At 31.7% G+C, this 25,126-nt stretch overlaps 1 protein-coding gene and 1 non-coding gene across 3 annotated transcripts; one reads left to right on the top strand and one right to left on the bottom strand.

Moving 5' to 3' along the window:
• Window positions 1-9,612: 9,612 nt before the first annotated feature.
• On the top strand, window positions 9,613-11,631 carry LOC112275360 (small ribosomal subunit protein eS1y). The gene is made up of 6 exons (XM_024505682.3): window positions 9,613-9,730; window positions 9,834-9,939; window positions 10,172-10,309; window positions 10,544-10,729; window positions 11,037-11,237; window positions 11,435-11,631. Exons 1-6 carry the CDS (start codon window positions 9,672-9,674, stop codon window positions 11,534-11,536), a joined length of 792 nt encoding a protein of 263 aa, XP_024361450.1. The 5' UTR covers window positions 9,613-9,671; the 3' UTR covers window positions 11,537-11,631.
• Window positions 11,632-21,256: 9,625 nt separating this feature from the next.
• On the bottom strand, window positions 21,257-25,126 carry LOC112275277 (uncharacterized). Of its 2 annotated transcripts, XR_016500107.1 has the most exons (9): window positions 24,904-25,126; window positions 24,565-24,648; window positions 24,313-24,382; window positions 23,737-23,853; window positions 23,564-23,629; window positions 23,261-23,327; window positions 22,870-22,923; window positions 21,923-22,661; window positions 21,257-21,708 (listed from the first exon to the last, which is right to left on the bottom strand). It is a non-coding gene; the product is annotated as an uncharacterized LOC112275277 (transcript). The 2 variants fall into 2 exon arrangements; XR_016500108.1 differs by lacking the exon at window positions 24,904-25,126 and having other exon boundaries at window positions 24,565-24,742.

Here is a 25,126-nt window from a genome sequence, read left to right as displayed (position 1 = left end):
TAGGAAGTTTCTAGGAAGCTTTCATATTAAATATTATAGAATTAACTTACTTTTACCTACTTTTACTTACTTCTATCTATTTCTATATGTAATTATTAGCTTACATGATTATGGCCGTGACATATAGTCAAGGAAGAGAGGATTGTCAAATACAAATATTGAACAAAACTATCAGCTTAAAACTCCATTGATTACTTTAGATTTGATCAAGCAGAAAACATGCATGTACGATTTTGATTTCTTCTAGATTATTTTTAGAAGTACAAATATTAAGTAATAATGAACATATTATAAAATGTTTGTCCAATACAATAACTTCACTCATATTCCTAGTGGTCAAGTTAATAAAATCCTAGAATGTATGGTTTTAATTTTTCAAATAGACATGTAAATAAAGAATGATTAAAACGTTTTAATGAGGTGAACATATCACATTAATTTAGTTTATTTGAATATTTATTTATTTTAAAAAGAAGCAATAACTCATATATTCAAATCCTTTTTCAATCTTATCAATACATCCTTTTTTCTTTTCATAGCTTGCCATGTTCCATGTATCCCTATACATTAATTCAAAGATTTTGATTTGGTGTAATAGAGAATACATTTTCTTTGTAAAACATAACATCTAAAATCTATGTGTATATATATTATAATGAATGAATTTGCTATTAGTTAAAACATACTTCAAACAAAGAAGATATTCTTGTTGAGGATGTTTTAAAAGACACAATATTATTAGTAAGTAATACACAAGAGGATTTCTAAGGAGAGAGAGTTTCACACATAAAAATCACTTGATCTGGTTGTGTCTCATATATAAGAGGAGAAGGAGAGAGGATAAATAGTTCCTCTGCACTACATTCTAAATATTATAGCTATAGTATTTACTGTAGACTATAGTAAATATTGTAGAGAGCGTCGACTACATTTAATGCTCTTAACACTCTTCCTCGCTCATCATAATATTTACATAATATGAAATTTGTATAGAATTATGATCTATACTTTCTATAATCTCGCAAGATCAAGAATTGTTGCCTCATTAAAACCTTATCTAGAAAAACCTTATTGTATTTAAAGGTAAAACCATAGATGAAGGAAAAAGAATACAACATCATTTCTTTAATTAATTAAAGATTTCATTAACTTTCTTATTCAAGAAAAGCAAGTCGCCGCATATCAATACCATAAGTAAGTCGACAATGGTTGCATAATGGGAGAGCTTTGGTGAAGTGATAACAAGTTTATTTACAGATTCAATTTTTTTAATTATAAGTACTTGATCAATAATCAAGTCATGGATATAACTAAAATACTTTGGATCAATATGCTTTGTCTTGTCGCCTTTAATGAAACCAACTTATATTTGTACAATACAAGCACTATTGTCTTCATGCAATATAGTTGGAGAATCATCATATGAATATCCACATATTTTTTGTATGAATTTATCAATTGATCGCAACCAAATACATTCTCAAGTTGCTTCACGTAAGGCAATAATTTCTGCATCGTTGGATGAAGTTGCAGTTATTGTTTATTTCACTGATTTCCATGATATTGCAGCTCCATGTCTTAAAAATACATATCTTATTTGAGACTTAGCTGTTGCAATATTAGATTTATATCCCGCATCACAATATCCAACCAATTTTGGATCTATAGATTGTATGTAGTATAATCCCAAGTCTTCAATATCTTTTAAATAACGTAATAAATATTTGATGCCATTCTAATATCGTAGTATTGGATGTGCACTATGTCTTGTAAGAATACTAACTGCAAATGCAATATCTGATCTTGTAGATGTAGCCAAATATACAAGTGCTCCAACTACTGCAAGGTATGGATATTGATCTCCCAATATTTAATCCTCTTCTTCGCATGGACAGTATGGATTATGACCATCACGACCACGTCCAACCATTGGTGTGGACAATGGATAAGCATCAATTATATTCAATCTTTGTAAGATTCATGTAAGATTCTTTGACGACTTCACATATATTATATGTGAGTATTCACCTCTTACTTCCTTGAAAAAGTCAAGTATAATCTCTTCGGCCTTCTTGTCCTCTACAGTACATCCTGCAGCTTCTCCTAGTCTGACTGTATCAGTAATTGACCATCCTCTTCCAGAGCCTGTCTTTATCTTTAACGTCTACTCCAGCAAACCGTTGCTAATCGGAAACTCTATGTGGTCTATTCCTCCCGTTACGAGGGTATTTGCGATGGTGGACTTCCCTTCTCCTATCTTTTTGAATAGTATAATGTTTCCCTTCATCCCGTTTGTGGCCATAGTTGATGTTGCCTTGAGTCCAAGTAAAAATTATATTCTGCAAATAGAATATAATCTGGTGCTGACATACAGTATTTCTTGCATATGTGAATATTCTATCTAGGAAAGTAAAAAAAAATCAAAAAAGATGTTTTTTTTATATATCTTCTTTCTCATCTTTTATCTTCAACAAGCTCATATCTAGTGACGGAGTAGCTCTATCTACCAGCTCCACTATAGCTTCTGAAAGCTTATATTGGAAAGAAGCTCTACTACCAGACTAGAAGTACAAAGAGTCAAAGAGTAAAGCAGGATACATTCGACAATGAACTCCCTCTAGGGATTTAGGATCCACCTTGTTCTGTTTTGTATCGTAGAAGGTAGTCCATACCTTTGAATCTTTGTTGCTTACGATGAGCTTCACATACATTCGCATTGTTGTGATACCATCCTTTGTAAACTCCTTCAATGGATGTTTGAACATATCATCTATTGTATCCTTTGATACTTTGATACCAACTTCCTTGGGATGCTTCATAATGTATTCCTTACAGCGATCGTATATTGCATGCACATTAGCACAGAACGCATTTTCATTGGTATCTTTATTGTCTTCTACACCTATGCTAATGTACATACTCTTACTTCTTTTGTTGCTAGATTTTGAAAAAGAATCATCCTGTATTCCAAAGGAATAGAATATACATCCTTTTGGTGCTAGTATCAAAGGATACTCTACTCCATTTTCTGCTTTGTATGATATACCAACTCTCTTCCCAGCAGATGGAATTGCAGACTTTCTTTTCGATCCAGAAGATTGGAATGCATCTGTTATAGGTGTGGACATTATGTTCAAAGGGTTCAAATCATATATAACTCTTCTTTTAGAGGCCATGACTGGTTGATATTGATAATGTATACTGTAAGGTCGTACTATTTATTAGTTGACTATGTACATATTATTCTCTATTAAGATTTTAATCATGATATCTGCAAGCTTCCTTTTGGTCTTTGTAATTATCCATCCATATAATTTCTGCTTTACATTGCGAGGAAGTAGTAGCAAGCTATCATACTTTGAATTTGTAAATGCTTTTATAGAGTGTGTCTTCTTGATACTTATGAGATTTTCTTGATCTGAAAAATTATAGAATGTAGGTCCTACGATATCCATAATACTTTCCTGCTTAGTTTTATATATAAGCAAGTACAATAGTATGTCCATCATCATAGATCCGCTATGTGAATCTATGCATCTACCTCTATTGATGCTTCTTAGATCCTTAAGCGACCTTTCTTTATTCTCAAATAAAGAGTTACATATTCTAAACCTATTATCTCCATTAGAAAATATAGCATATATCTTATGCTTTGTTTCCATTATCTCTCTAGAGCACTTTGACTTTGATATTATCTTTTGTATTATGTCAAGCTCATCTTCTACGCTTACTGTTGTCCAAGTACCATCTAACACCCTCGTCTTCATACATGCTTTAAAGGATTCTGAAGATAAAGAGTATGAGTAATTATCTTCCGTTGTTCTATACGACAGTATGTGATAGTACTTATCATTGATACAATTGAAGGAATTCTCAAAGAACAAACTAACATTTCTGTTACCACTTAGTATTGCTGATTCAAGTAGATGTACCTTCTGCGACATCGTCATTGATAACACAACGTATATAAGATCTCTCTTGTCTTCATATATTATCTTTGTAAAGTAATTAATATTTACACTGATATATTGTTTGAAACTTGATAGGTGTGTATTTCTATTCAAAGTAGTAACAGAGTCCAAGTATACCATATCTTTTATCTCTTTAATTCTTGTTCCATTGTCAAGACTAATATCTTTTCCAATTAAAGCTTTCACTACACTTTTCTTGGTGTTTAATGATGTGCTTATAGCGCCTATCGGAAGAGCATCTGTTGATCTAGTGACAATCTCTCGTATAGAAGCTTCTATATCATTGCAGTACCATAAGAGATATGTTGATATATCATCACCAAATCCACTTCTTATCGTTGTAGTATCAACATTCAAATAATAATCAATGCCGCAGCTTCTTATAACGTTCTCTACATCTTCTATACGCTTTGATTTCTCTTTCGAGATCAAGTACTTGTACATGTCTATGCTTACAGATGATACTTACTTGTTACTCTTACCTGCGAGAGCCACATGTCTATAAACATGTATTGACCTTTCTTCGATCTTCAAAAGATCATGTGATTGACTTCTTACTGCTCTTCCAATTGCTTATAAGTTACTTAGTAGAAAAAAATACTACCATCTGTGAGATGCATAATCTGAAGATCAATGCAAAAAGTTATTTTTCTTAGCATTTTCATCTCAAATTCACGTATAAGTAGGTTAGTAGCTGCAACACATGTAGATGTAGTGCCCACTAGGTTAAGATCATCAACATATACACCCATGATCACAAAACCAGTTTTATCTCATTTGATAAATAAATAAGAAATTAGTAGATCACTTACAAACTTATGTGTAATTAAATAATTTTGAAGACGTTGATACCACATGTATCCAGATTGTTTTAAACCATATAAGGCCTTACATAATTTAATACCATGATATTGTTCTAGAGTAAGTGCATTTTGAGCGTCATTAATAGGAACTCTTGTAATTTTATGTACATCATTGAAACCATCAAGTGTTTCATCTGTAATCTATTTTAGATGCAAAATCTTAGCAACTTTAGTTCCAACCAAAGATGTCTTAGGATCGGGATTCATTGTAAATATTTCCGGTGCTTGGAATACAAGTACTTTATTTCTTTGTTGATTTGATACTCCTCCTTGAAGAAATGATAATACATTCTCTTCAAAACAGCAATTTTGCAAACGTATACATAATAATGTGCTAGTTGATGGATCAACAATACAAATAATGCTTGATGAATCAAAACCAACATATATGCCTTCTTCTCGATGAGCTCCAATGGTATGCCATTGAGGTTCTAGTATTAGAATTCAAGCACAGCAACCAAATACTCGTAAGTGAGATACATTTGGAACATGACTCGAAATGAGTTCATTTTGTGAAACAACTTCAAGAGAAGAAGGGCAGAGGCATATTAATGCTGTAGCATGTAAAATTGCATGACTCCACATAGATGGAGGTAAATTTGCATGAAGGAAGAGTGGCCGAGTTATGAGCTGTATACGCTTTGTAAATGACTCTGTAAGTCCATTTTGAGCATGTTCATATGGAATACAATATGTCAACTCAATTCCTATTATAGTATAATAGTCTTCAAAAGACTTTGATGCGAATTCTTTTGTATGATCCGTACGCAATGTTTTTATAGGATAATCAGGAAAATGTATCCCAAAACAAATATGTATAGATATTAAATTAGAAAATACCATGTTTTGAATTGATAATAATGAAACATGTGATTGTTTACCTAATGCATCAACAAGGACCAAAAAATAACAAAATGATTTTGATATTGGATTAATAGGACCACAAATATTACCATGCAATCTTTCAAGCATTGGTGGTAATTCTTGTAGGATTTTCCAAATTGAAGGCCGAGTAATCATCTTACCTTGTACGCATACATGACATAATTTCATAGAGTCTACATCCACAGGCTTTAAATTGTGCCCAGTTATACATGAAATGATCTTTCTAACTAATGTAGATCCTTGATGTCCCAATCGTCTATGCCAGAGAGAAGTACGACTCTCTATGATAGATGATGCAAAATTAAATATAATGGATGGCCGAATTGCAATTTAGTATAAACCATTTTTTGTAGCAAAAGCATTTCCAATAACTTTATGGTTCTTCGTAAGAACCAAAACCTCTTTTCTATTTAAAATGGTCGTCGAGAGGTGATAACCATTGATATGCACATCTCAGTAGTTGATCAGACTCTGAGATGCTGAGGGTGTAAACATTGCATGTTTATATTTTATGATGGAACTTGCAAGTAATTTAACCATCGTTGTACCCTCTTGGAAACAAAACACATCTGCTCTAGCCATGGTCATCATATTTTTAGTTTGCCAAATTGAAGATTTTTCAATAAAACATTGTCTATCCCACAGGATAGTATGTGTTATTGTAGAATCAATGAGTGCATCATTTGATTCATCATTAGAAGTTTTGTCATTCATATAAGCCTCTAACTCATCAATACTAATTGAATCCATGGATGCATCCATGGTATGAACTTCACAAGCCTCAGCTCGTAGTTTCTTATTTTTTTGGAACAATTTAATAAAATATTTTGAAGTACAACATACATGTATTAAATGTCCAATCATTCCATACTTATGGCAAGAACACATCTCTGATTTTTGTTTTCTACCATAATTAATAGTAGAATATGTATTCTTTCTATATGGGTAGAAATGGTCATGATTATGACTATTTTGATATTTATGAGCATGTTTTCCATGTTTATATAATTTTTTCTTAGACTTTGAAATATTAAGTGCATGAGATTCTGGAACTGTGGTTCTAATGGGCCGAGCTTCCACATTACGCAAGAGTAGTTCATTTTGCTTCTTTACAGGAAGTAGATAGGACATGAGATCAGAATGACTTTGAAATTTCATGTTTCTATATTATTGTACAAGCACAACAAATACAAGAGGAAATATAGAGAGAGTTTTCTCAATCATTTCTTCTTCAAAGATGCTTTGTCTACATAATTGTAATTGTGAAACAATACTATACATTTCACTATTGAAAGCATTTAAATTTGAAAAATCCAAGATATGTAAATGTGTCCAATTATGACATGCGCGTGGAAGGAAAATGGTCTTTTGATGATCAAACCTGGATTTAAGATTCTCCCAAAGTTTTGTAGGATCTTCCATTTCCAAATATTGATGTTATAATGAACGTACAAGATGACAAAAAAGGAGAAGAAGTGCTTTCCAATAAATAGCAAAAGGAATAAAAATACTTATTATAGGAGATTCTTCAAACATAATGGCATCCAAGAGTTGTTTTGCAAATAAATATGATTTTGCCATTTTTGCCCATAATAGATAATTGTTTCCATCTACAGTCAATGGTAGAAATAAAAGAGCTTAAAAATATTGGGATGCACTGGTATTAGTTGGAACCATAGTAGAAGCAGTTGAAGATGTTGAAGCAATAATTATAAATAAACTTGTAAAGAAAATACAAGATCAAGTAGAAAAGTTAAGTAAAATGTACCTTAAAATATAAAGTCAAATAAAATGATAAACTTGAATTTGAAATTAAAAATCAAAAATATTATTTATTTATTTATTTATTAACAAGGTTGTGGATTGTGGCAGCAAAGCAATAGTAGGACGGCGGCAATAGTCAACGGCAATGACAAGGCAACAATGGTAGGGCAACAGAGCGACGATGGCAAGGCGGTGGCAAAGAGCAGCAATGGCAATACAGCAGCAATCGGATTGGTGGCAGTTGGCAGTCAGCGGGGTCGGCGGCCATTTGGTGGCAGGCATGGGGCGCAGCAAGGAGGTTGGATTGAAACAAGTATTTTAAGCAAGTAGAGCAAAGAATGGAGCAAGTGCTCTAAGCAAGCAGCTAATGTGTGAGGGGCCAGCAAGAAGTGCAGCAAGATCATGAGTTTGACAGGGAGTAGGAGTAGCAACAAGTTTGAAGAGTCAAGATTAGAGCAAAAAAAATTGTAATAGTGTATAGAAGAGAGTCGTATTGATAACGTGTTGAGAATGTTTAAAAAGACATAAGAGTAGTAGTAAGTAATACACACACACTTAAGAGTAATAGTAAGTAATACACACAAGAGGATTTCTAAGGAGAGAGAGCTTCACACATAAAAATCACTTGATCTGGTTGTGTCTCGTATACAAGAGGAGAAGGGAAGAGGATAAATAGTTCTTTTCTACTACATTCCAAATATTGTAGCTATAATATTTACTATAGACTACAATAAATATTATGGAGAGTGCCGGCTACATTTAATGCTCTCAACAATTTTCATGATATTTTGCATGAGTACAATGTCTACCAAAATTATATTTTACAATTTTACTAAATAATCAAAATATAATAATTATATATTGAGATTTCTTCTTATCGATGAAAAATATTACAAAATAATCAATTACATTGTAATAAAATGTTTCTATGAGTTGAATTATGTATATTACAAATAAATTATCTATAGTTGATTTTATTCGTGAAAATCTAGATAACAATAAATGTAAATGTGGACCTAGTATGAGACTATTTGCAAAATAGAGTGCAGTCTGACCAGAATTCAAAATTTGCCCAACCTTGTTGATAGGCCTACTTTTTTTGAACTTATGGCTTTGTGATATGTTGCATTTGGTGTGTTTTCCTCTTTGAAATTGCGTACCAAAAGATAATTCAAACACTTATATTTGAACTCACTGTGTCATGGTTTTGCATTTGCTTCTAAAATCTTTCAATAAATATTTAGAGCAAAGTTGTACTAACAATGATAGTACAAATTTAGTAAACAAAAAAGCATTTGTAAATAAAACAAAAAATTTGTACAAAAGTTTAAACATACATTTGATATATTTAAAACCAAGAAGTATCAAATTTTCAAAATGTGCGTATATATATATCTATATATATATATATATATAATCATGGAAAATAGAAATAATATTGAATAATATAATATTATTTTTATTAAGTCACCCCTTTATTGAGATGTGAATTGATTAATTAATTTAAATAACAAAAAATCAAAAATGATGTTAGTAAATTAAATCAATGTTGCATAAGATTGACTTAATAATTTTAAAGTTTTAGTAAATACAATATTCTTGAAAAAAAAATCCAGATTTTTTTCAAAAGGTAAACGAACTGATATATCATTATGTTTTCAACATTCTGAATGGGATACAAATAAAATGTTTCTTTACATTATTTACATTCAGACAATGCATCTTTCGGAAAAAAGATCATGTGTGACTTGAGTTGTTACAGTTTGATTAGATAACCATTATTAGTCACTATGAAAAGATTTGTGACTGTTTGTTTTGTAGTTGTTTTATACATGTACAAAATACATATATACATTTAATACATACATACATGCATACATACAAAGCATGACTGGGTTTGCTTAACTTGCAATGGGCTCGATGTTTTTTTCATGATGGAGTGAAAAGAACGGTCAAATCCATTATCCAAGGTGGACGAAAAGCGCCGAGGTGGCATGCGAAGCAGTGTGAATGGGGGCCAGGGAAGGGGGAGTTAGGGCATTGGGGGGGGGATTAGGGTTTGGGGGACCGGGCAGAAGCAAGCAAGCAAAGCCAGGGGAGCCCTGTCTCAAGTTCTCTCTTTCCGTCTCACGTCCCTGCTCTGCTCTCCGTCTTGCCAGCCGCTGCTTCTGCCTCGTCCTCTGCAGCCATGGCGGTCGGGAAGAACAAGCGGATTTCCAAGGGGAAAAAGGGCGGGAAGAAGAAAATGTACGTCTAAATTCAACATGGCGTTGTGAGGTTTTTGGTGGGTTTTTGTGGGTTGTGAGCATTTAAAACTGTCATATTGATTTTTTTTGTGCGTCTTGTGCAGTGTCGATCCTTTCTCCAAGAAGGACTGGTATGATATCAAGGCACCCAATATCTTCACGCAAAAGGCGTTGGGAAAGACTCTTGTGACAAGGACTGCCGGCACCAAGGTTATTGCCATTTTTTTTCTATTTTTTCCGTTTTTTACTTTATTTTTTATTTTATCTTTGAGGATTTTCGATGATTTTTGTTGTGTGTCTCGCATTCGTACTTGTCCTATTACCCACGATATGTATCTGTTTCAATTTGCTATTTATGAATTTATCCAGTTATCTATCTTTCAGCACCTTGCCTTCTAAAAACGGTAGTTGTTGACATGTTGTTCTTGAATGGTGGTATCAGATTGCCTCCGATGGTTTGAAGGGCCGTGTGTTTGAGGTCTCCTTGGCTGATTTGCAAAATGACGAGGACCAGGCTTTCCGCAAGATTAAGCTGAGGGCTGAGGACGTGCAGGGCAAGAATGTTCTCACCAACTTCTGGGTATATTTCGTACCCTTTCATTTAGGGTGTTTCATAGATGTCTTGACTACTCTTCGAAACCAGAAGTAGCGGGTGATTTTGCGCCGCATTCTTGATGTAGGTTGTGTGACTAGATTCAAACGGAAGCTTCAGATAGCTGCGGAGGATTTAAATGTTCTATCATGTGTCCTGACTTTATGAGGATTCCAGAAGATATCAATTGGGCTGAAAACTACCTGCTTTGAATATCTACAGGGTATGGATTTAACAACCGACAAGCTGCGGTCCCTTGTGCGCAAGTGGCAGAGTCTTATCGAGGCTCATGTAGATGTTAAGACCACGGATAACTACCAGCTTCGCATTTTCTGCATTGCATTCACGAAAAAGAGGCCGAACCAGATTAAGAAGACTTGCTACGCTCAAAGCAGCCAGATCCGTCAGGTTTGCACTCATCGCACTTCGTTTTCGTCTCAATTTCATAGTGATTTTATTTTGATACTGGAATCGTCAGTGCCGTACAAGGCGTTCATGCAACTTCGAAACTTTCAATTACTGTTGTTGATATAGAACGGCGACCAACAACCCCTTAGACTAGGAGTAAAACGTAACTATCTGTACGAGATACTTTCGTTGTTGAAGAAATGAATTCATTCATCTAGGAGTCATCTTATTGGAAATTTCAGATTTTACAGTTCACTCCTTGCTCAGTTACTGGCTTCTGATATTGTTGTATTACGATCGAATTTAGATTAGGCGCAAGATGAGGGAAATTATGACCAAGGAAGCCCAGAGTTGCGACTTAAAGGAGTTGGTTGGCAAGTTTATTCCCGAAGCCATTGGAAAGGAAATTGAAAAGGCAACTCAAGGAATCTACCCTCTGCAGAATACATTCATCAGAAAAGTGAAGATTCTGAAGGCTCCAAAGTTCGATCTGATGAAGCTCATGGAGGTGAGTGTTGGTTGAAACGTTACATGCTCTTTTGTTGCTGTCTAAGATTATCCATCAGCATACCATCACTCTGTATAAACTGCCTAATTATTGATAACATTTAGTGAAGCTCACGGCTGCCAGATAATTAAGAATTCGTTGTCTCTGGGATTCTAAGTCCAGAGTGTCCACTTTTGTTCGATCTCTTGGTTTCATAGGTTCACGGCGACTACAGCGAGGAAGTCGGTGCCAAGATCGAGAGGCCTGTCGGAGATGATGCCGAGACTGAAGCTGTCACCGAGCCAGTTCCTGGGGCTTAGGCTGGATTTACATACTCTGCTCAGTTTTACACAATGTAATGAATCGCTAATGGCCTCAATCTGTCTTTTAATTGTACGAGTGGATTAGCACCAAATCTTTTCCGTGTGGAGACGAGTCTGAATGTTTCATGTCTTTCACTGAGCTACACATTGTATTTATAGCTTCTGCGAAAGCACTTGAAAGTCCCTGCTCTTCCGTCGAAATGGCACAACCCATTGCGCTAGCTGTGTTCTGGCTAGGTATTTCTCCTTAAGCACATCCACAAAATTCTTGTTACTGTGCTGTGTGTGGTTTTCTTAGACCTGTCTCCTTCGTGCAAGATCATCGAAGTGGAATCCAAGTCAGCTGGAAGGCCTATTGGAGTGTGTAAAATTGTACTTCCTTCGCATGTTGTGGCCCACTTCGCCTCAGGGCAGTGACTCTGAGCCACAATCATCGAGTGTCAGGGCTTATGTGTAGCACGAACTTGTCGTAAGAAGGGATGGGAAATAAGTGTGAACAGGCGTCCATGAACTGTTCGGGTTGTGAAGCAGGGGTAAAAGGTTGGAATCCGGGAGCATGCTCCTTGGAACCCTTGCGCGAGACCATTCAAGGTTTTGAAGACCTGAATTCATTATTCAACTACACTTTTCTTAATTGTGTGACATGCTTGACCTCTCATAATCGACTCCAGCAGCTCTGGTGTAGGTCGAAGGGTTGATGGGTTCATGTGCATGTGATGACACTTGCCGTCCTTCTTAAGCTCAACACTTTATGGCTAGACTCTATGGAATGATGATTAGTAGCGACGTTTGATGGGGAGCATAGGTTGAAGTCAGATCTGAATATTTGTAGAAGATTGATGTTGTTGATGGTGCCGAACTTCTTAATTTACTCCTGTTGTAACTTCTTAAATTTATTGCCTTCAATCCAAAATTATGTTTTTAACCAATTGCAAAAAAACAGAAAAGCAAAGTATGTATATTATTAAAATTTTAGACTAATATGATTTCATAAAAATATAAATTTCTATACAAATACATATGTATATGTTAAATTCAAACGAATACAATAATCTCAATAAGTCTCATCCAAATGTACAATATACAATCTCTTAATTGAGATAAGTTCGTCTGGAAAATATTATTATTTTGCTTCGAAATTAGTATTTAATTTGATTTATTTATATGTACGTTTTCTTATACGATAGTTTCTAAATATTAAGAATAATGAAAATATTATGTGTGAAATTTTCTATTCTTTTTAATATTCAATTTTATAATATAGATCTCCAAGGCACAAAATTGATTGTGTACCTATATTGGTAGCAAGACCTCTTCCAATATTAATAACTTTGATATATAAAAGCTCTTAAAGAGTTTCTTTTTTTGTCAAATACATATCTAATCGGCTAAGTTTGTCATGTCTACCTACACCACTCTCATTTCCAAGTGCCATTGCTAATATCATCTATTGAGTCTAGATTTTGCATACCAATATTATCCATTGAATTTTTCATACTTTCTATAGCAGATCTATAAATAAGGCACATTAAAATATTGTGGGTAACAACTTGGTTACAACCTCCACACCTTTTGCACTTTGGATTGTTGTCCTTATCTATCTATTCAAATTCAAAGGGTTTCTATCAGTTGAACTTTCAGAGTTGTCCACAAGTGTGGATCTATGTCAAACTCACAATTTTGTCCATAATATTATAATCTAGTACAACAATTTTTTGTTTCAAATTAATATAATGGTGAAGGATCAAGTTCTTATGACTTTTTGCAATTTTGCCAAGAAGCTCTTCTAGAACTATATTAGTTGTTTTTGGTTGTCTTTATTTGATAGAGTTGGAGACATCAAAAGATCCTTTGAATTTGAATGGAGAGAAATGGAAGCTTGAGGTGATGGACTTTTACTAGCACTGACAGCTATTCAAAACTTCTTAGGTGATGGCACATTTTTATTCAAAATTTGCAAGTTCTAGTTTTCTATAGACAATAATAAGATTCCACATTAAGACCTTTATTCATGTTTTGCCTATTGCATGCCTTCTCTCAATGTAAGATTTGTTAGGACCATGAAAAAAACAAGCTGAATCTCACATCTCTTTCTTACTCATAGCAAGAATTGAAGATGTTCTAGCAAGGTAAATAAGTATTCAAAATAAGACCATGATGGACATGCTTGGAATTTACATCACTTGTTGTGGCTTATTGGGAATAGATATTGAAATTCTTTATTGAAGAGTTAAGTGATTCTTCAATTTGGCAGTAGTTAGTATTTTAGTTTAGTGATTGTTGCTTATCTTCATGTGCATATGGCTCATGGTGCAGCCATCTTTTAGATTTGTTTATTGATTTATTGTTATTACTATTTAGTTCAAGGCACTTTCTCTCTATAAAGTTAAGATAGTATTGATATAGTTTAGTGACATTTCACAACATAGTATTAGAGCTTGATTTTTTATTAGAGTGAAAGTTCTCCAAGTTGTACAACTTGTAGATAGAGCCTCTAATAGAGAATGAATTGAATCACATGTTTAATGAAATGTTGAATCCTTTAAAGAGTATAAATTGTTATAAACTTAATAGAACTTTGAGTTTTCTATAGGAAGAATACTACTAAATCTAAGATGGACCTTATCAAATACTTTGGCAAAATTGGCAAGCTTAATGAAGAGTTATGTGTCATGGGCCCACTTTATCAAAACATTATTTTAACAAGATAAATTCCAATGAAAATTAGAATTTGATTCTAAAACAACAACCACAAATAAATAAATGAAGCAATTAAAGATGTAAAAAATTGTAGAGAAGTTAAACTTACTATAAGAGCAACTAAATCAAATGATGTTGTAATTGCCTTGACTATCCAAGCTTGAATTATTGCAACTTCCAACAATAGAGTGGATCTACTATTTTAATTTTTTTTGAGATATTTATGCATTAAGATTAAATCCATTTTCAATGCCATAAGCAAGAAATATATTTTTCTACCATTTTTTGTTTTAATATAGATGTGATTGATTATTAGAACTTTTCAAAGAAACAATTAGTAGGGACATTCTTCAAAATTTTCTTTTGCTTGACATCTAGGTCAAAAATATAAAAATAAGAGAAAGTCAAAAGATAGAAAATTCCCTATATCCTATTGATAATCAAGAATCATATCTTAATAAGCTTATGATGCCATCTCTTAAGGCAAAATAATGCATATTGTACTAAAAAACTTTATTTTAAATTTTTTGTAAATTTATCTTTAAATTTGGTCAAGATATGATCAAACAACTATATCTAATGTATTATGATCTTTGTCAATTACTACTTGTTGAGGAATACTAACACAAAGTCAATACCAATATTATTTCTATAATATATTTTTTTTATTGTGCCAAGACACTTGGTTGATTGATTGGACATATCATTGATTGCAATTGTACACAAGCATTTATGTTTTGTTTATTTTTTCTTGAATAAGATTATAAGACCTTTCATGGACATAAATATAAAGTCTTATGTAATTTAGAGACTCCATTCCAATATATATATATATATATATATATATATATATATATATATATATATATATATATGTATTCTAATTGTGTCATTTGTAATTATTGTAGAAGGAACAATCATATATCTTTAGACTACAATTTGTAGCTCAATTCTAAGTCCATTTCATAGAAATGTCCAAAGAGGATGTTGCAAAGGATGAATTTAATAAGATGCATAATATTGACTAGCCTTAAGATACTAATACAAGCTAGATCAATCTTATTAAAATAAATTTGATTAAACACTCTAATTTTAAATAAGTTTTATTTATAGATTTTGTAACTAATATATATATTATTACAAATAAGATATATCTTTCTTACTAAATTATAATTATTACAAATGGCATTGATTTATCCATTATTAGAAAGAGATCTTTCTTAGAAGCAATAAAATTTTAAATAATTTTTTATATTTTCTTAGTATAAAAAAATATAAAAATTCATAGTAGTAGAAAAATTGACTAGCAATGAAAATTTTCTTGTTTTTAATAGCCAATTGTACTTCATTTATAATTAATATCTTCTTTAACATGTATACTTATTAGCTTCTTGAAATTATTTAAACAAGTTGTAAAAATTATGTTTTAAGATTCATAGTTCTTTACCACTATATATAATTATTACAAATACATTCATTTCTTCTTTGATTTTTACTACATCCACATACATTATTTTTTTTAAGATGGAATCTCTACATTGTAATGTTATCCTTATTTTTTTGGCAAAAGAAGCTTACTTACATTCATCATCAACAAATATACTACATATTCCAAATGCAACTTATTGGCAGTCTTTCTAAAATGACATCATTCAAACATTTATGCAAAGTTTGTATTTAAGTCAAGCATCACATAGAGAAAATTCATAAGTTTTTCTCTTCTTCTACAATTCATTTATTAAAACTTTTATATGTTGAATCCTAAGAGCCTATCTCAACTAACATTGTAGCTAAATATATATTGATTAATACTACTACTTTTCTTTTTTTTCAATAATTTTCTTCTTTAATACTAAAGATGATATTTTTTTGCCTTGAAAATTTTATAACTTTAATAGATTCTAAATTCTTATCCAATTTGTTTTAAATTTTCACTAACTAAAGAGAAAAATTTACTTCATTGTATTTTTTAAAATTTTGTAAAAACTAAGAAATTAAAAATTTTATTTAAATTTTATTTTCTTGAAAAAATCAAAGCCATTCAAAAAATAATAGCAAACATCTTTAAGCAACTTGTAGTGTATTCTTGGAATCAAAATTTTGACTACATGTTTGACAAGAAAAAATCTAAGCAGAAAATTACATCCTCAATTAATGATTCACATAATCTCTTTACCTTTGTATTTGAATGCTTCTAGACAAGAAGCTTTTTTTTGTCTTATCTCCAGATACTTGGCTACAAAACCTATGTATTACTAAAATCCAATGTCCACATCAAGTCGGATGCAAAAATGTTTAAAATTATACTCATAGGCTATGATGAACAAAGGAAAGCTTATCACTATTATAATACCTTCAAAAGACCAATTATTCTTAATCATAATGTAGTTTTTTTTAAAGGATTTGTAAATCAACTCTCCATAAAGTCTCTTTTTATTCTTGATTTCTTTTGACAATTCTTATTCAGTATAGATACCACTATTGATTTGCTTAATCTAGGTTTTGATATAAAAAATAAAATTTTTAAAAAAATTCAAAAAATTCAAGAATCAAAGAATATTTATTTAACTATTAAAGATAATGATGGTCTTTCAATCTAAAGAAAAAATATTAAAAAAAATAGAATATGACTTGCAATAATTCTACTTAAAAACCTTTTATTGGATAAACTTGTATCATTTGATCCTATTAGAAAATCATATAGAATTTAATCAATTTATATTTATCTCAAAAAATATTATCTTTACTTAATACAAGATAACAAAGTAGTTGTAATCAATATAATTGGGAGGACTTCTGATAATTTAACTTTTAAAAATGTTATTAGTGATCTCAAATGGAAGGAGTCTATAAAGAAAAATTTTGATTCTCTTATTTGAAACAAAAGTTGAGAACTTATTGTATTTTTTATAAATTACAAAGCATTATTTGCCAAATAGATTTTCAAAGAAAACTAGTTATAAGCTTTATACATAAAATGTTAAGACATAATCTTGTAGCAATAGATTTTGAACAATTATAAGGTCTTAATTGAAATAAGACGTTTGCACATATAGTCAAATGGACTACACTCTCAACTATCATTATATTAAAAGTATTATAAGGGTCAAAGTTTAATGACTTAGATGTTGTTATTGCATTATCTCATATAGATGAGGTCATCTCAAAGAATTCATCTATATGAAATAACCTCATGGATTTGAACAACCAAAAAAAAAAAAAAAAAAAATCTTATATATAAATAATCTACATCAATTTAAGGTTTGAAGCAATTATCTAGGATATGATATGAAGATATAGATTAATTTTGTAAGCAATATAGATAGACTAATAATATCAACAACCATAATATCTATTCTTTTAAAGAAGCTGACATTATTATTATTATTATTATTTTATATGTAGATTATTCTTAGTAATTAGAAATTACATAGAATTACTTATTTCTATCAAATCCAAGAACATGAAGAAGTATTTCATAAAGGACCTTAGATAGACTCAATATCACTTTGGCATTGAATTTACTAGAGTTTCAAATAGATTGTTACTTCATCAAAACAATTTTACAAAAAATATTTATCTAAAATAAGAATCAAAAATCGCAAAGATGCTAAAATTCTTCTTCCTAAATTATATGTTTTAAAAAGAGAAACTAATATTTTAAAATTTGATTTAACTCTATAATTGCTTATAATTGAAAAACTTATTTTTTTTACTTATACAAGATTTGATTTCTCATATGCTATTAAAATCATGAATTGATTTGTAAATAAATCTCAAAAAAAAAATATTAAAAATATATGAAATTTATTATTAGGTGTATAGGTAATATTTCTTATATAGGTATTTTTAATGATAAAATATAACTTTATCTATTAATTATACTTATTTTGATTTTTTTGGCTATTTAGATACATGTCATTTTATTGGACTATATATCTTTTAATTAGATTTAGGGCCTATTTTTTAATCAAGCAAAAGAAAATAAAAAAATTTAGACTCCAAAATTAATAAGTAGTACAAAGCACTTTAAGAAAAGACCAAAGAAATTATATATATTTTTTAATTTTTAGTTGAGGTTGCTATATTTTTATCCAATAAGGTCTTTATTCACTAATAGGATTTGAATATTAAAAAAATATGACTTTTTCCATCATTCCTATTAAAGTTGACTTCCAATCAAAATGAAACTATTAAGGCTCAATTACTTTGGCTTACAATACTACTTATTCTATTAGAATTAAGCTTATTAATACTCAATACTATTTTATTTGTAAAAAGACTCTTAAAAATTCTAATACAATATGTTACTTTTAAATTCCAATTAATTAATTTTTTTGTGTATTTAGTGAATAAATCTACTTTTCATTAATTTTAAGATTCCATTGGTCTCGAAATGCTATCATCTTTCAACATCTAGAATTTTATTTTTACTGTTTTTACCATTATTACTTTTGACTTAGATTTACAATTTTCGTTAGCTTTTATCTCAAACATCTGATATATTTAGTTTATTATTTAGATTTTTATAACCACTCCTAGCAACATATGTAATTTTTTATATCACTTCAAAAAATTTTGATACTTCATATAGCAACTCCTAAATAATCTATTCTTTTGTTTCAATGACTCTACTATATTTTATTTTTTTACTTTTCATCTGCATCTATTTTTGACTTTGTTGTAAGTGTGGTGTTTTTTTATTCAAGTTTTTTTTAGCTTTTAATTTTTCTACTCTAAAAGGCAATGTTGAAGTTTACCTCAATTATTGTGGCTTATTAGGATAGATATGAAGATCCTCTATTAAAGAGTCAAGTGGCTCTTTAATTTAGTTGTAGTTAATATCTTCATTTAATGATATTTTCTTGTTATAATTTTCCTATAGCTTATATTGCGCCTACCTTCTTGTTTCTCTACTAGTTTATTGTTCTTACTAATAGAGATACTTTTTTTCAATAAAGCTTAGCTAATTAGGATTAATAATTTAGTGTTATTTTAAAATAGAAGTTATTATATTAATTTTTATTTATAAAGCAAAGAATATGTATTATACCTCTTATTTCTTTTTCCTTCTAATAATAGTTGCTTTATAATCCATAATTATATTTTATATTTATATGTCGAAGATTATTATTAGATTGAAATATTTTCAATATTAAAACGTATTTTATTATTATTGATTGAAATATCTTTTTAACCTTTTAATTTTTTTATTAAGTTTACACTTTCAAATATCTATAAAAATCCTTTATATGGTTTAAAATTTAACTTAGAATTTATTGACATATTATAAATATATGCTATTATTTATTAATCTAGATAAGAGACTCATCTTTTGGTGTGTAGCAAGTATTTCAATACGTATTATCTAATCTTTAATTCATCACATTCCTTATGAATATATGATTTTTTTATGATCTTTGATGTCATTAGCACATACCTATTCCTATATATTTAATTAGCTACAGTTTTTTTATTTTAATAGAAAGAAAAATCTTTATATAAAGAATTATATAAAATATTGATTGATTCTTATATTTTAAGTTAGAGCTATAAAGTCACCAGCCAATTCAATGCCTAATGTAGATATGTGTATATATATATATATATATATATATTTTTTTTTTGATATCTAGTTGAGCAATTAGATTAAAAGCCATGTGCTTCTTAAAATGATTCTATATCAGATTTATTTTTGTAATAAAATTTAGAAGTATATGCTATATTGCTTAGAAATTTGAGAAATAGTTTGTATTCTTAATACCAAATAAAGAAACAAAAGAAGATTTCAAGGATCACTTATGTCTAACAAAAGAAACTTTGAGTATGTAAAAGTTAATATTAAAATAAATCAACCTCAATAAATTTTTTTTATAATTAATTTCTTTTAGAATAGTAATCCAAGTAAATTTTTTAATCAATTAAAATTTGTTGAAGTAGCTCTTATCTTGTTGCATACTAAATTATATATTAAATATTTACATACATTCTTTTTATATGGTACTAACATGACAACAAAAGAGTATATGGTTTAGAAAGAAAAATTTGTAGATGAAAAATTAAAAAGAATAGACTTTGTTTGCATGCATAATAAAAAGCTTGCAATATGAAAATAAATAATGAAGAATATAACTAATGAAAGAAATGATTTTTTTAAAAATTAATTCTTTAGAAAAATTAGAAAACAAATTATAATTGCAATGGAATCATTTACAATGTTTGTTACTTCTACAATCTGGTTGAGAATATTATAGCTTATGTTATAGTAAGGACAATGAATGTCAATCAAAAGCACATAACATCTATATTGTTGAAAGTTGGTGTTGTCTCCAAGTTCATTACAAGAATCTTATACTTCAAGAGTTACCTAACAATGTATTAAAACATCTATAACTAAAAATTTAAATTAATGGCAAAAACTCTTGTGGGTAGGCAACCAATCAAAGATTTGTTGGACATCTTCATTGATCTAGAGATAAAACATGACATCAAAATTGATAAAAATAGTAGACTTACATAACTCTTCTTTATACCAAAAACTATTTGGGAGATTGCCAAAGAGCATTCATTAAACTCCATCATAAGATATCTTATATCATAAGTTGCACTTACAAGATAAACAAGTAATCCTCTTGATTCTAAAAGATAGTCACATTTTGTTGTGTCTAATATGTTGGTATTCACTTCTAATCATTATTGTGTTGAACATGCATTAAATGATATTGATGCATAGAATGATATTTTCTTCCACCAACTAGTTTGTCTCGTTTTATTGATATATGAGTGGTGAGGAAGTGTACTGTAGAGATACTTTCCAAAGCTATCATTTACTAATGGGATTTCGTATAGAGAATTCAGATTATACTAATGGGATTTCGTATAGAGAATTCAGATGGAGCATATGTGACAAACATAAGTATAATGCGAGTAGTATCTAGTTTTGGGTCACTCAAACCAGCTCTTAAGTGTAGAAGAGCAGGTCTCAATGTGATAAAATATGAACAACGCTAATTTTAATTTATGGAAATTAAAGTAAAATCTTTTTACAAAAAGATAATGGGAAGAGACCTTGAAATGTTTATCGGGCTAATTCATCTATAGGTAAGGTCGGAAGTCAATTCTTTTCGAGTCGGAAAATGCTCGTACCCGAAAATGTCAACTGAGACTATAGCTCACAGATTTCCACCTATCAGTATTTTTCAAGTGTTAAACTAGTCTTCGGAACGACCTTTTGGCTGAAAAAGAACTCTTTTCACACCTTCCACTGTGCAAAAAAATGGACTTAAAATGCATCCACACGTCTCATAATCTGCACATTTCTCCTGGAAAAAGCTCTTTACCTCACTCTGATAGTTTCCTGATGAATCATTCAAAAGTTTGTAAGGATCTTTCCATATTAGATCTTCTTTAACAGCTGCTTTCCACCGTTTCAAGAATGAGATCATCTCAGTGTTTGACCGTTTCCTCGCCTGATGCACCAAACAATTGTCCACATTCAGCAGGTGAAGATCGAAGGGCATAAACCGGGCTAATACAGATGGTTTCAGAGACCGAAAGTACCCAGTTTAATATCAAAGTGCTGGATGAAAAGAAAACCGAAGCATGAACGAAGAAAGGATGCAAGGTGCACAAAGGTATTTTGCAAAATAAGCTCAAACGAGCAACTAGACATGAGCTACTCACTTCTTGACGAGAATTGATCTGCTCCTGTAGGATCCGATTGTCCAAGCAAAATTCATCCAAGCAAAACTCATCCTAGCAAAATGTCAGGAAATCGATACGCCGCATAGAATCCAAGAAACCCAGTTCACCAAGAAAAAATGTTGGAACACAAGTATATTAGATCACAGCACTGATAAATTTCTGCTTTTAAAAACGATTGTGATTACCTTGGAAATTCCGAGTTATAACCATCAGACCCACACATCTACCCAATACCGCTGCTTATATAGGTGATCAATGATGAACAATTCCTGATCCGACTCTTCATCCTCAGAAGGCATGAAGTTCATGAACACCATTGTTGACATTGACACCATTCTCACTAGCGAAGCCACTATACGAAAGGATTGCTACACTATTTTACCTCTATAGATCGTTTCTTGCGTTTCCCAAAGATATATTTTTTGTACTCTCGTCCGAATGTCTGTAACAAGAGGTGTTTGAAGCCAGTTAAAATCAAATCAGTCCAAAGACTTTTCCGTTAAAGCAATCCCTGTTCGTGGAAGCTCCTGACCAGTATCATGTGTGGAGGGAACATCGGGAGTGACAATCTCACGCATCAAGATTGTTAAATTCTGGATCGATGAATTTTGATTTTCGAGGAACTCACTTTATTTCGACCAGGACCTCCAAGGGATGGGATGCCTTTATGTATTAAGTATTCAGCATCAATAATTCCCACTTTTTCAGAGCGGATCCCCTGGTACCAAGGACACACATAAATATGTCAAATTCGCAACCTTCATGAAATCAAGTCTAAATCCACGTTGAAGCCAGATAAAGGAACTAAGTGATACTTGGTGGACGTGTCATTCAGTGTAGAAACGTGAAAAAAATTAAAAAGTACATTGGAAACAACAATTTCAGAATCTGATGAAACGCAACAAGAGAAACTGCTCAGTACACACCTGTGAGCAATAAACAATTTTGAAGTCGATGCCCCATCCGTGAACAAGATCATTCTGTCGATGCAGCCACATTCACAATTTTGAAAATTCAAGAAGCTATTACACATTCTGTCTGCAGTTACTTGCACTAGAAAACAAAACTAGATGTTTTCGCGTAAGCTAGCAGCAAAATTCGCCACAAATATTCCAAGGGGCAACAGCCGTCTCAAGTGTGATCATGGACAGACCCAAACATGGGTAATTCAGAAGGATAAATGAAAACTAAATAATCAGTTTAATCGGCACTTTCATCTTTGAATCTAAGGAACCATTAGAAAATAAGAACAGCAGCTGATTTGTAGTGACAGAAACACAAAATAAGGCATTTTCGCCAACGATATGTTATGAGTACCTGGATCATATACCAAACGCAACGCCAGGCGGCCTTGGAAAAGACGGGTGCCATCACTTCGACAAATCTGGATACAACGATCAAGATTTTATAAAATGTTCGATACTGCATACTAATCATGTGCTGGTCAAATACAATGCCACGTCAAAATGGAAAAGGGACTGCTCCGAAAAGCCCTAAAGACAATAAAGATATCAGTATGCCTGACAATGTTCATTGAGGAGCAGCCTAGGATCTCTAAGGAGACTCACGCCACTGAAATAGAGTACTCTTCATCAGGAACTTCATGTAGGAAGAGCTTACCTCGTACATGGAGGACCGTTACTTTCTGTTGTGCAAATGGTTGACCCACGATTCCTCAAAATATTTCTGTATCATATAGACAAATAAATTTATAAGTAATGACCATGGATAAAAAAATCTAAGGTTAATTACAAATGTCATATACGAACAACTTAGGAAAAAATAGCTCATACTTGTGTGCTCTGGCAGAAGCCACTCGTCGAGTGAGTGCATGGTGTATGTCCAAAGAAGAGGAATCCAGGGCGGGTTGAGAAATCTCCAGTCCCTCCGCCTTCATAATCTCTAGATATCTGGATCAAACACTTCGATGTAAATTATTGAATAGATCCAGCTCCGAACAGATAATAGATCTTTCAGGTACCAGCACTCTTTTCAAAAGCAACCAATTCAAACACAAGTCTCAGAATAAGAGAAGAAGTCCCACTTGTCAGCATGAAAGTTCTCCACTCCCAAATCTTAGTCCCAAAGAAAGACGAAGTTGTATTGTACTGTAATGTCTGGATGCATGAATCGCTTTGCAAACCACCTTAAACATTGCAAGAATGTAAGCTACGACAGGCTTCACCGATGAAATCTGGAATTTTCATAGATTGGAAGGTGGCATGGAAGAAATACCATTCTCGATAAAAGACCTGAACAGGAAGACAAGAGAACAGAAGCACGGAACACGAAGAGTATGACCGGAGGACCGTGCAAGCTCCAGAGATATGTTGACAGGAAAATGTAAGAGTTGGGATAGAGGCATGTACCATTTGGTTTGATGCAAGCCAACAATGTGTATGGATTGATTACTCCAGGAGAGATCATGCCACTGATCAACTACACCATCATAGTGGAAGAGAATGATTGTGAAGTTACTCAACGGAAACTATACCAAAGAAGTGAGCTGGGTTAGGCTTCCATAATGCTGAATTATAAAACCACGACCGAAAGTAAATAAAAGCTGAATTTAAAGAAAATAGTTACATTTTTATTCACATGATGGACAAGGAAAAACATACTTTTTGAATAATTTCGTTGACGATATTTTTTTGTTTGATGCCAACTGCCAAGGCAAGCAGATTCGTGGGCATCACTCTCTCAACCTGAAGTCATAACACGAAAGCCTCGGTTAGGATGCACTTGTTAATGCAAAGAGCAACCACATACATTCGAATTATCAAGCCTTCCCACAATCACCGCTTGTATTGAAGGAAAAAAGTCAGCATCAAGGTACATGTAACTGCACACAGACAGCTCTTAACATAATTACAGCAATCAGAGCGTAACAAAGCCAAAAGAAAGTTTTTCCACCACACAATGGCGTAAGTTGTGAGAACCGCTACCACATTCTCTTCTACCTTGCCAAGGGAACGAAAATGTAAGTCACTCGTCTCCACGACGATCCCACCTCTGCTACAGTGCGTTTTTGTAATGTGACAAGACTCATTACCCTTTGCAAGAAAACACACAAGCAATCAGCTATGAAATGTGAAGGAAATCATATTGATCTGAAGTAGGATAAGTTTGATTTGTTCAATGAGTTACAAGCTGAGTATAAAGTATCTCAACTTGGAAACCATC

Source organism: Physcomitrium patens, chromosome 22 (genome assembly GCF_059467195.1).
Source record: "Physcomitrium patens ecotype Gransden chromosome 22, ASM5946719v1, whole genome shotgun sequence".
NCBI classification, from domain to species: domain Eukaryota; kingdom Viridiplantae; phylum Streptophyta; class Bryopsida; order Funariales; family Funariaceae; genus Physcomitrium; species Physcomitrium patens.
The sequence above is the reverse complement of the archived record's forward strand: the minus strand, read 5'-3'. Positions and strand labels throughout refer to the sequence as shown.